We start from the raw sequence: 12,756 nt of genomic DNA, 5'->3' as shown, positions 1-12,756 counted from the left end.
ATATTCCTACTGTATTTATATTTATAGCAAAAGGCTAACATCATTCTTTGTTAGACAACAATTAATCTTTGTGAACACCCTCCCTTTGGATAACAACCCATTTATCTTCCTTGATTTTGCTTCCTTAATTTCTTCTCACGTTTCACTTGGAGTTCAGTGTTTTCTTTGTGACCACCTTCAACACAAATTAAATGGTGGCTCTTGCACAGTCTTGCCTCTTTTCACCTCCACTTTGACATTATGTCAACCGCTTCCTCAAAATCCTGCAGAGACACACAGTCTTTCATGCTTCTTTCCTTATATCATACTATGGCACTTCCACCTTCAAATAAATGTGTAGTTGTTACAGCTGGATGATTCATCTCTCAGAATAATTTGATCTAAGCTAATTGTCTAGACATGCAAATTGAACCTCTGTCTGGAGGTATCTCTCTGCCACTAGCAACACGGGAAGCTTACAGCAAGGCTGTGCTTTTTGGCAGCTGAAGATAAGGGGAATGATTTCCATGCTATCTGTAATATTCTAGTAGCACCACTTCCATTTTCCACACGGAGAAACAAAAAATTATGGGAACTGGTGGCCTGCTCACAACCAAGGCAGAAAGGCAGCAAGCAGAAGTGGGATCAGATCAGGGCTCACAAACTTCTGACCTTCATTTCCAGACTTCACCTTTGCCATAGGATTTCTGATCTGTTCTATGCCATTACCCCAAAACTGTTACATGAATCACTTCTTTCAAGTCTTAAAAGAATGAGAGGGAAGTTAAGGTATGCGAGAGAGATTTCTTTGTGACAAGTTTTTTGTTTGTTTGTTTTCCACTTCTTTAGTAAAGTCTGTTTGTCCTACAGGAAGTACACATTTAACCTGAGAAAAAATATACTATTAAATATGTCACTCCATGTGACTTAATTTTGCTTTTGTAGTGTTCCGTAGAATTATCCAGTCACATAAATCTATGGCATAACCATTTATATCCCTATTTCTTGTTCTGATGGTCTCAGGCCTGGTTTCTCCAATTTGATGCTGCTCAGCAACCCTTAAAAAGGATGATTTATCACACCTCTCTTCCTATGTCCCAGTCATTATAGCAAATAATGAAATACTGGGATAAGCTTCCTGGAGAGTTTTTGGAAAGCTTAACTTTGGAGATCTTTAGGAAAAGGCGTCACAAAGATCTGATAAAAATGATAGAGGTGGAGCTAGTCCTGACTTGGAGACCAAAACTGACCTCAGTGGTTTTATGGAGTCTTCCGTGCCCTGCAGTCCTGCAAGTGTTAATATCCCTATAACACCACCACTAATTGGTTACTGAAAGAAGTAAAACTAAGAAGCTTCCAGTGCATTTTCAACTGCCTTACTGTGATTCTGAACCAGAAGCTAAGTTTGTCCTAGTCATCAAACCAGGTATAGATAAGTAACAACTGCTCCACTGGCTACTGACCACAAGGAAGGAGAAAACCTGATATCTATCTACATCTTTCATATCTAAAAACCTGATATATCTACATCTCCTTTTTCACTCCCACTTGTGGCGTTGAAAGATCTGGGTTAAGTAATAAAAATGCATAGAAAATGGGCATCGTCATCCACTGTGAAAATCTGACAAATGGATTTAGTCCTTAAATTACAGACATCAAATACAAAGTAAAGTAGATTTTACAAGTATTAAAAAGGGTAAAATCATGCATTGATTTTACATAGAGCAATAAAAAACCATAAACCAAAAAAAAAAATAATCCTAGAAATAAACATAGCACGTAACAATCCAATTGAACTACTGAATGCTCAGCAATGTAAACCAGTTTTTAGTGAGGTTCTCAAGCACACCCTGTTTCCACAGGATGCTTATAAAACCACACAGAAAGCTCAGTGCAATGTGCATTAACACCTACAGGAGATTATGTTTCCGTATCTATTCTTATTGCGGTTTTCGTCTTCCTTGGCTGTGTCCCAGGATGCCGTCTGCCCCTCGGGTAGTGCCTGCAAAATAAACAATAGTGGAGTGTTTATAAAAGTCTGGCCAATGCCTTCAGGTGGATTAAGATGACAGACAAGGACAAAAATAAAGGCACTGCATAATTCAGTAGTCCACTAAGCAAACAGCTGTTCTCGAGGAAAGGGCACATCTACTATCGCAAAAAGCAGAGCTTGGTGCAGTCCATTTGCATCTCTTGGCTTTTGCTAGCCGAGAATCATTTTCCTCCTGCGAGTTCAGATCTAAAAGGATCAGGAGAATTTGTTTCTGGCTGTACAGACACAGGTTAACCTCATTTCTCCCGTAGAATGGGGTTTGTGGAGATTTCACATATGTACGCTGCTAAGAAAACCCAGATGGCAGAAACACAGGGCTCAGGCTCTCAGTTCAGCACGTACAGTGGTTTAAACTATTTCTATGTTAGCGATGGGGTGATGTAATACAAATCACTAGCTGGTTTTCTCTGAGGAAAAATAAAAAGCTCAGGGTTTTAGATTATGTCTAAAAACAAGAGGCAAAAGGAGGTAAAACATACTCACCAACTATGGAAATAAATCATCATTTTCCCCAAATTTGCCCTTTTGGTTGAGAAAGGATGGGTTAAGGAAACCAGCAGCAGACAGCGCTGCTTTACCACGCAGCTTGGTCCTGCAGCTATTCTGAACACAAGTGAACGAGCCACTTTCTCCTTGACACTAGTCCAGGAAGGATTGGAGAGGCAGAGCCAGGAAAACGGCAGCTGTGCCGGGGTCTGGCTGGAGGACAGTCCTGCCTTCCTTGGAAGATGGCCTGGACTATCCACCCACAAGCAGGACGACCTCTCTCCCTGTCTCAGGACCGCCGGGGATGCCAGCAGCAGCAGCTGAAAGCAGCTGTCACAGCAGTGCTCGGCTGGAACCGCAGTGGCACCGGCCAGCTGGGCACGGCTGGCACCACAACTCGAACAGAAAGCCACCAACGAGCTGCAGACAATTGACAGCAGCTGCACCCAGCCCAGCCACCATTTGTGCTGAACACACAGGTGGGAAAAGAACAGCTTCCACTGAGTTTTCTCTATAGATCTGCCTCCTTCAAGATCTACTCCCTAACACAAGCCTATATTACTAAAAACAACAGCAACGTTACAAATTGCATTATTTATGATCCCCAGGGAATTGCGGAGTTTTTATACTGCTCTCATTGGGGAATCATATCTGCCTTAGCTAGCAGCAGGTAGTTTGACACAGCTGTACTGGAAAATGAATTTATATTCATCTTCACAAGCCATCCAGGTCTATTATGGTGCCTGAATGCAATAGCAGAGAGACACAATTATTAGGATCTACAACACCGGCATTGCAATTAAACTTAATATGAGCAATCCCCTGGCAGACCAGATCGTTGCGAATTTCCCCCAGAGGGGTTCCAGGACAGAAAATGTCGGGCAGTGCAGCACTGCCACAAGCCTTGCTGACAAAAGACAGGGACAGCGAGTTCCTATTCAAAAGCCCAGGAGAAAGAGTAATAACTGTAATTGGTGAGGGCTTTGATCGCACATATATTTCCTTTACAGACAGCTGTTTCCAAATAGCAGCTCATCTCCTGAGCACAAAAAAAAAACACAAAACAAAACACAAAACACAAACCAAAACAAAAAGCAAAACAAAACAAAACCCACAAAAACCTACACACAATGACAACAAAAAATCCCTAAGTAAAAGAAAAGAGGTGAGGAAGGTTCATTTTCATCTTCAAATACTAAGGAAAAAAGTGCCTTATTTTTCTACTAATATCAAATTACAGCAGATTGACCAGAGAATGGCAACAGTCAAACATGTAATCACAGCCATCTGAAAAGGGAAAATAAATAAGTAAATTTCTCCCTCATCACGTCCACGTGAGGGAGGCCATCTTGGCCAAATAAAATATGTTTAGGTCCAATAAATCCCTTCTCAACCAACCTTGTCCTTTCAGGTGAGTTGAACATGAAAGTCTCCATTGAAATTCATATTTTTATATTTGCCTGAGATAGCCTCCAAAGATTTCAGAACGTGCGATTTTTCATCTCACTCAAAACCAGAGCATTCTCTGTGTTTTGTGAAACTACCCATCTCTGAAGAAATGAAGGGGGGTTCTGGTTGGTGAGGAACAAAAACTGCCTTTGCAGAGTGCACCCATACCCCTGCTTCTATAACATGCCAGATGAACAAATTGGAGTAACTGCACACAGCCAGGTGGTACAGCATTGACAATTTTGTTGTGATACCACTAAAAACTGAGAATTGAAACTGCATTAGAAATACAAAGGCAAAAATATCAATTATAATTAATATAATTTGCATCCAGAAAAAGAGGAGCATTCCTAATGTTTTATTTCTTGAGTTTAGGTTTGTACAATACTTATTTCCATGATCTCAAAAAGGAATATTTCTGTTTCTTTCTGCAGCATCATTAATAGCAAACCAGGATAGATAGATCTCTTGGCTATCAGTATTTGACCCATGTGTGATGCTTCTACAAGAAACACTCCCAATTCTTCTTTGTTCAATTTGTTAACTGCAAAATTCTGGTGTTTAAAAATCTGGGTTTAATTTTTAAGCTTTTCTTTCTTTTCTTCTTCTAGAGAAGTTTGGTAAAATTCATGCTGAAATATCATCTCAGTAGTGGAATTTATGCTATAACGAAGCTTTTAAAACTAAAATGATCTAATTTTTATCTGAAATTGCAGAGCCATATCTCTAAAAGTCCCCTTATCTCAATTAAAATTTCCAAGCACAATGGCCCAAACATAACCAAAGAGTTCACATTCAATTGAGACTCAGTGCAAGCCAACAGACATTTCCAATGGATGCATTTAGCTAATTTGCAGTTTGTTTTTCATTTAAGTAGGAAAACCTGAATCATTCATTTGCTCTGATGCACCCCGATGCTGCTGTATTCTTGCCAAAGGCAACACTATCAATTAAAAGCCTTGCTGCTCATCTCAGAGCTCACAACATAGTCCCGAGCATTCCCCTGCAGCCTCCAGCTTCTCAACACTGGTGGCAAAACTCTTCCCATGACTCTGCTGTGACCCAGGATAAGAAACTGCTTTGGCTGAAAAAGAGAAAAAAAAAACCAAACACCCCAGAAAGCCCTGAAGAGAAATATTTCAGCCAGTTCAGCTCCCCAGTCTGGTACAGAGCAAGGACATACAAAGCATTAAGCCAACACAGTCCAAGGACAGCATATATAGTGACAACCCTACTGCCAAACATTTTGTAATGTCACATGATAGCCTGAGCTCCCGGATCTACTCTTTTGACCAGACAAAGGCTGTGTAGCCAGCCAGAAATGAGCGGGTTAAAATCCAGAGGTGACTTCAATCCCCTGAAGCCTGGCAGTAGCAAGATGCCTGCGGAAGGAGCCACAAAATCCAAAATAACTAACAGTCTCAGTAATGCAGCAAGTGAAATGTATGTTAGTGACATCCTAAATCATATTTGAAAATGAGTTTGGATACTTAAGCTTATTATCTCTGCAGCCAGTAATTGGTGCTCGCAGTATGGCTATGGGACCAGTCTAGCAGCTCACAACAAATCAGGGCTGATATGTTCTGAAAAAGGAACAGGTGACAGTTAAACAAGCCCCGTGTAAATGTTTATGGCCGTGCCTAATCCCAAACAGTGCCATCTACATCCAGTGTCAGTGATATATTTTTCTCTTGGGGTGCACACATCTTATTGCTAAAACAAACAGCAGTCACTTTGGCCTCAGGTGCAGCAGGCAGACCCCAAATAACACACATGCTGCAAGTGCTAACAGGTTCCCATGTTCACACACACAGTTATCAGCCAGTTCACAGAAGCAGTGACACCACTTACACAACCACATCTTGGTTTTTACCTCGGTGTGGAGTTAGATGTAAGATGCAAGCACCCGAAAAATTTTCCAAGATGCCCCCAGTAAAACACATTACCTGTGCCCTAGTGCTCTGCAGGTGAAGGGGTACCAAACAAATCTTGAATGCAATTCCCTGGTTCCTCAGTGGAAATGGGAACGTACAGAGATAAGAGATTGTCATGTATGACTGATACATTCTGTTCAAAGTGATTTTTCATGAGAGTAAAATTGTTTGCTAACATGTCACTAAGTAGGCTCTCATTTATGCTATCAATCTGCAAAGTAAACAGAAAATCAGCTTCTTAGAAGAAAAAACATACAGGCAGATGACACTAATATTAGTGTTTAAAAACAGATTTTAAGAGACAAAAATAAAATTTCAGGTCTTTTCTTTTTAAGCTTTTATCAACCATTTTGCAAAATGTTTTGCAAAGCAGGCTTTCCAGCTTTGCATTCCTCAAGATTTCAGCCAACTTAAAACTACCCTTCCTACCTTCCAGGATTTAAAACAGTCCTTGACATCCTCCCTGCAATTTGCAGTATTGCTGGTGGTGGCTGAAAGCTGCTTGGAGCCAAAGTGCTACCTGCGGCCCATGCTCTGAAATCCAGATTCCACCATCTAAAAGGACTGCCACTTAGGGCAATTGCCTCTGATCGAAGGGTAGAACAGCAAAAGTGATTTAAGAGCTTGTGGCATTCTCCAGGCTATTTCTTGTAAAGAAAGGAATTATGCAAATGTATATAATGTCATCATCATTATATACGTATGTAGATAGCACTTTCTGGGAAACGCAGAACTTGTGGAGCTGAAAGTTGCATTGACATTTTTCATGCTAATGTGTTATTTTGATAATTACCAATGCCAGTGCCAGAAAATTACATATATGCCAGCACCTGTTTTCTTCTTGAACATCAATAACTAGATCTTAGGGCATCTGTAATTGAGCTGAATTCAGCTTTGGGTACTACTCATGGACGTGGAGGCCAAGGGGGGCTAAGTAAATCTCCTAAGAGAATTAATACCTTTTTTCCATATTAAACCAAGCTCTTTGTATTGATACTTTAATTAGTGTCCCTGATTGTGGGGAATGAGTGACTAGCCCTGGTTAACATACAGTTACCAGGATCATTTGTTATGACAGTCTTTGATGCTGTCTGATTAAAAAAAAACACTCCCTGGTGACAACCAGGAAAAGATTGCTTCTCAATTACAGCAAACCCCAGCATCAATGATATAAACCCCATGGACTCCAAGTTGCAGGGTGGAAAAGTGAGCTGTTTTCATTAAGTAACTTATTTTTCACAGCTGTTATGTTATTTTTAAGTAGTTTTAATGCCACTATGCATATTAATTACTTATTGCCTTCCCACAAGCTTACTACATTCATTATAATTATCGCTTGCTACAGCAAAGTCTCACATATGTTTGATGCTATTTCCCTCTTCTGTTCTCTCTCCTCTAAATGTATATTTGTCTTCCAACTCCTCCCCAGTGCCACACTTCTTCTTGGCATTTGGATTAAATTCCTGGTCACTCCAGCTATTTGGCTGCAGGGTGGAAGGGCTGCTTTCATATTTTCAGCTTACTCCTTGCCCCTGTCTTCACACAGAGTTGCAAGAGTAGGTCTGCTGAACATATTCTGAGCCAGAGGTTTAAGCATACTGGAAAACTTCATCTTCATTTAAGCTACACAAAGCTGCTGCCTTTGCCTTTACAGTTCTGTGTGCAGGTCATTAAGCTGTGATTTAACTTGATCAATTGCTACAGAGTATTTGGGGCTCCCAAAAAAAGCAAAAACCCTTCCTTTTCATAAACCCTGCTTTGCCCTATCGTCAACTAAAGCACACCAATAAGTAAGGGACTATGGGACTCCAAATCCTTCATGGAGTTCAGCACCTATTAAATATTTACTCTCTGCTCTTTATTGGAGAGAGTGCACACGAACACAATGTCATTCTCTTACCACTGTATTAAATGCATTTCCTCTGGACCAGAGAGCCACCAAAGATTGCTAGTGCTGTAAAATCCTAGCCTTATAAACAGAAATAAGATGGAGGAAGGAAAGGATTAGGAGGGTGAGTGAATTTAAGGAAAATAAGCTTTTCAAAATGGTTATCCTCCCCTCCCAAGCATCTATCCCTTAGGACTGCCACTCCTCAACTTATTCACGTGAGTGAAGGTTCCTCTCACCTCATACTCCTCTTTAAATCCATAGCCCTGTCCTCGCTTCATCTGGGTGATGTGCTGCAGCAAGTCGGCCACTCGGATGGCTGGCTGGAACTGCCCCCGGGGGTAGGACATTTCCACCGGCTCACAGCTCCGGTACGGGTGGGTCTGGATAGTCAGGGTTGGCTGGGTCATCTCTCCATGGCTACTGTCTGTTTTAAAGACAGGGAGGCAAAACAAGCTTTCACCTATCTGTGAGTTCCACTCTCATTCCTTCTCCACTTCTTTGTTTCTCCACCACCCCATAGGTTGGTGCACACAAAAGAAAGTAAAGAAATAAGTAAGAAACACACTTGCCTACAGCTGCCCAGAAACACTAACTCACATTCAAATATTTTTTGAGTCAAGGAGACAAACCCAGAGATGGGACGGGAATAAACAGCCTGTCAGGCACAACAAGCATATAGCACGTATAGTGAAATAACGAATTTGTGAGTTCTGCGTAACGACTCCCCTCGAGTTACATACCTTTCTTCACAGACCTGCAAAGAACAGGACCAAAAGATACATACAGATGAGCAAGATATTCAAGCGAGATTTGAGGTGTACAATATGAGATAAGTGAAAGGGGTCCAAGTTAATAGCAAACAAATTATTAGCATTTCAAATAAACCACAAAGGATGTTAGAAGCAAATTAAACTGCTCTGCAAATTCAAGTCTAAAATTTACATCAATTGCAAGGATGTGATGTTATGAAAAAGAATAAAAGAACACAAAAATAGTTTCCTTGCATGCACAATCTTAAAATTCAGATGTATAAATTTAACATAAAGCATTCCTTTTTGATAGAAATATTTTTAAAATCTCTATCACTACATAGACGGAATTGTAACCTCTTATACTCCCTGCAAAACTGCAAATACATAGCAAAATACTCCTGTTGAACTAACAGCAAATAACATGAATAGCCAAACAATTGACTACCAAAATATTTATTTTTAACAAGAGAAACTAAGAGTAGCTGAAAAATTTAGGTTTTTATCTACCAGAATTGACCAGATTTATAGTTGGCCAAATAAACTGCTGTTTTTTTCCCTATGATTACAGGTATCTAAAGATCATAGAACCATAGATGGTTGAGGTTGGAAGGGACCTCTAGGGTCCATCTGGTCCACCCCCCCCACCCAAGCAGGGACACCTGTGCAGTGGTGTCCAGGGCCCAGCCCAAGCAACTTTTGAAGATCTCCAAGGAGGAGACCCCACAAATTCTCATTGCAACCTCTGCCAGTGCTCTGTTATCCACGCAGCACAGAAGTACTTCCTGATGTGCTTGGGTTCTTTGGCCTTAACATCCTGCATCAATTCTTTCTGGTCTTAGCCAAAGCCAGCCTGTCAGCAAAGAGAAAATGTATCTTCCTCCAACCGCTCAAAAAAAAAAAAAAAAAAAAAAAAGTTGACAATCACATACACAAGGCTCATTTCATACAGAAAGCTTACTGAAAAGGAGCCTGAACACTATCCCCTGTCAGCAATACTACAGTCATGCTTTAGAAGGGATAAAGAATGAATAAATCAAGTTGCAATTTCAGGGTGATTTTTAGAGACAGAAATATGGCCAGTGTGCTATTGTAAACATTACTATCCTTGAGAAATCACCATGAAGATTTGATCACAAGCAGTCAGGATCTCTGCTCTGTCCCTCATTGCAAAATTGGGCAGGAGCAGACAGATTAGGGCATTAGAGCGCCTTTTCAGCAGATGGCAAAACAATGACATGACAAAACATGACAAATAATGCTTTAGCTGGTTTCCTGTTATATTGGAGGGAAGATATCAAGACAGGCATATGCTCTATTTTGAAGTTATAGGACTATGAGAAGGAGAAAGGAATGACAGCAGTGGACGCACGGTCACAGGGCAAGCTGTGAGATAAACGAGACTGGTGGCTGAATGATCACAGATGCTGAACATATCCTGCTTCTTCTGAAACAAATTACCATCAAAGTGACCACCTGCTTTGAAGATCAGGCTACTGGATTTAAGGATTTCTGAAGCCCAGTTTCTCATAAACATAGTCACGTTCCTTGGACACTCCAAGATTTATAGAGCTATGTTTCTAGCGAAGCAACCCTCACATACAAAATGTGAATAAATTTGGGATTTAAGGAAGAGTAACATCCAAAGCATTTGTATAATCATCCCTAATGCTCCAACTAATGACAGTGTGAGAACTCTGAACAGAGGGAATTTCAAGGCTTATTAATTCCCCTAGTTGGATTCGCTTTCCCCGTGCATCTTTCCTCCCCTATTCCCTATTAACCTCCTGTAATGGAGAGGAAAAGATTTTTACTGCGGACCATTTCCGACAGACGTACTATGCTTAATTTTCCATCATTAGGTTTAATACAAACCCAATTTCACAACTGGCTTCTCTGAAGAACCTACATGTAATGCCACATTTTTATCAGCCCCAATTAAAAAACATTACAATATCCCTATTCGAGGGGGAGTCTTAAAACTAATGTGTGGTTCTAGTGCTAATACAGTCAGGGCACACGCAGAGCACAAGCTACTTGTAAAATGGAGCTCAGATCAGTCAGCTCCTTCGTGGGACATTATTCGTTTGTCTTCTTCAGATCCTTTAATTCTGGTATATTTGGCTCTCTTCTCCCAACAGTATCCTAGGGAGAGGCGAAAGCCAGAAAAGCAGCCCCCTTTCCAGAATAACTTCCTCCACCCATGTTCTGAATCTGGAAGTAGAAGATGCTCAGCAGCAAAGAAGGGTCTGACTCTGGCCTCTAAGTTTACAGTGACAACTGTGCTTCTGGTCTCTTGGGTCAGACAGAAATATTACAAAATCCACTGATTGTCGTAACAGCTCTTGCAGTGTGGTCTGCAGCATCACCTTTCACCCAGCCAAGTGTTTCTCCTAAGAAAAACCCACGTCACACAATCTGGGTCATCCTGCTCTCAAGCCTAGAGCACACGGAGCTGACACTGGGAACATCACCTCTGCTGGATTTCTGTAACAAAAGCATCTTGAATGCCCTCTGTGCACTATATGATCCAAAAGAAAACCACAGAAAATCGGCACAAAAATTTGCACCAACTCAGGAGGGCTGCTGGTTCTTTCCACAAGCATCTTATCTGGACAAGGAAAAGATTGGAGGGGTTTTTATGGAGATAAATTACAACGTATGAGGTGAGTCTAGTGTTCATATGTTCTGCTAATAAAGCCTGATGCAAGAAACATATTGTTCCTTCCCGGTCTGATCACACCGCGAGTCTGAACTTAAGCATGGTTAATGAGGCGCTCAAGCAAGGCACTACACCTTCTCTCAAGATGTGCTGTTTACAGCAATTTGTGAACAATCCAAAACGCAGGGCAGGAGGGGAGGTAGCAGCAAACCCAGCTCTCACCAGGACAATCAACCGAGTCTTCAAATGCTTACAACCAGGCTATGCTTTTCCTGCAGGCTGCAGCAATGAAAGGCATCTCGTGCCTTTTGGCACTGCTACTACTGGAAAAGCCAACCAAAATACCAGCCCCTCAACCCCTCAGATTCTGCTTTAATTGTTGCACTGATGGGAAGTCACAGCACTCTTCCATAGTCCCTCCTGTCTGTCCCCTTCTCACATCCACCCTATTCTTTTGCAAATAGGGATGAGGTTGTAGGACCAACTGTCCATGACCTCCGCTGAAGTTATTCTGGTGCCTCTAGAGCACTTGTGCCTTTAGTGAGTTTCAATGAGAAAAACAAATCAAGAAAACAGATTTTTTTTTGGAAAGATGCTTGAAATAATTAACTGAAATTGAAATACTCATAAACTAGTAAACATAGAGTCATGCATCAGGGTTTTTTTTGGATTATATTTCATATGCCCATCTTATTTCTAGCAATATGTCCTCATTCCGTTGATAGGAACACAAACCACCACACCTGACTGCATACCGAAGATGGGCTACAGCATCGAGAAATAATCCAAACCCAAAGACTGCAAGAGATGGTGATTCCATCCTGACCCTAAAAGTTGTGGCAATGGTTAATTACCCCTGTTGTCTAAACATTTCTTAATTGCAATTTGATTTTGTTTAGCTTCAGTTTCCAGACACTGAATCTTATTATACCTCCTGTTAGATTAAAGAGCCCCCTGAGTATTTGGAAACTTGACCTATGTAGGCACTGATCAAATCACTTCTCCAGTTTCTCTTTAATAAAGTAATTTGATTGAGAGCTTCTGAAGTCTCATTAGGGCAGAGCGTTCAGGGCTCCAGTTCCTTCCTAGACCCACTTCTGATTTTGCAAAGTTCTTTTTGTGCAGATGTAAACAAAACAGTTATTCTGCATGTTGCTGGAAACACACTATTGGTAATAGGCTTTTTTCTAATATTAGCAGCTGCAACAGGAAAATACTTTGTCAGCTTGTTTGTTAACCCTTCTTAGTGCAACATACTTTGTTCCCACACTAAGATGCCCATTGCCAATGCAGGTATTTTGTTTTCTTGAAGCTGACACTTTCATTATCAGCCTAATAGTTCACAGAACACCCTGAAATTTTGTAGAAGACATTAAATCAACAATTCACTGGCTCCCACATAACTTCCTTGATGGTGAAACTCTTCAGGCATCTCAACTTATCTGTTAGAGGTGTAACTGCAGATAATCAAATTTAACAACACTGACTACACTTATAATATTCACAAGCTCTCCTTGCTTACAAGAAATGGTACTTCTGTGACTCTCTCCTTT

General features: G+C 40.9%; 1 protein-coding gene across 1 annotated transcript in view; it reads right to left on the bottom strand.

Annotated features, from left to right (window-relative positions):
* PTPRT (protein tyrosine phosphatase receptor type T) overlaps window positions 1–12,756 on the bottom strand; it is a 532,802-nt gene that overhangs the window by 27,150 nt on the left and 492,896 nt on the right. The window contains exons 18-19 of the mRNA XM_050713944.1: window positions 8,029–8,216; window positions 1,894–1,981 (exon numbers count right to left, since the gene is read on the bottom strand). Of these exons, the coding sequence (XP_050569901.1) occupies window positions 1,894–1,981; window positions 8,029–8,216 (276 nt within the window). The remainder of the gene's footprint in view (window positions 1–1,893; window positions 1,982–8,028; window positions 8,217–12,756) is intronic.

Source organism: Cygnus atratus, chromosome 16 (assembly GCF_013377495.2).
Source record: "Cygnus atratus isolate AKBS03 ecotype Queensland, Australia chromosome 16, CAtr_DNAZoo_HiC_assembly, whole genome shotgun sequence".
In the NCBI taxonomy this organism is placed as follows: domain Eukaryota; kingdom Metazoa; phylum Chordata; class Aves; order Anseriformes; family Anatidae; genus Cygnus; species Cygnus atratus.
This window is presented reverse-complemented; position numbering and strand designations above follow the sequence as displayed.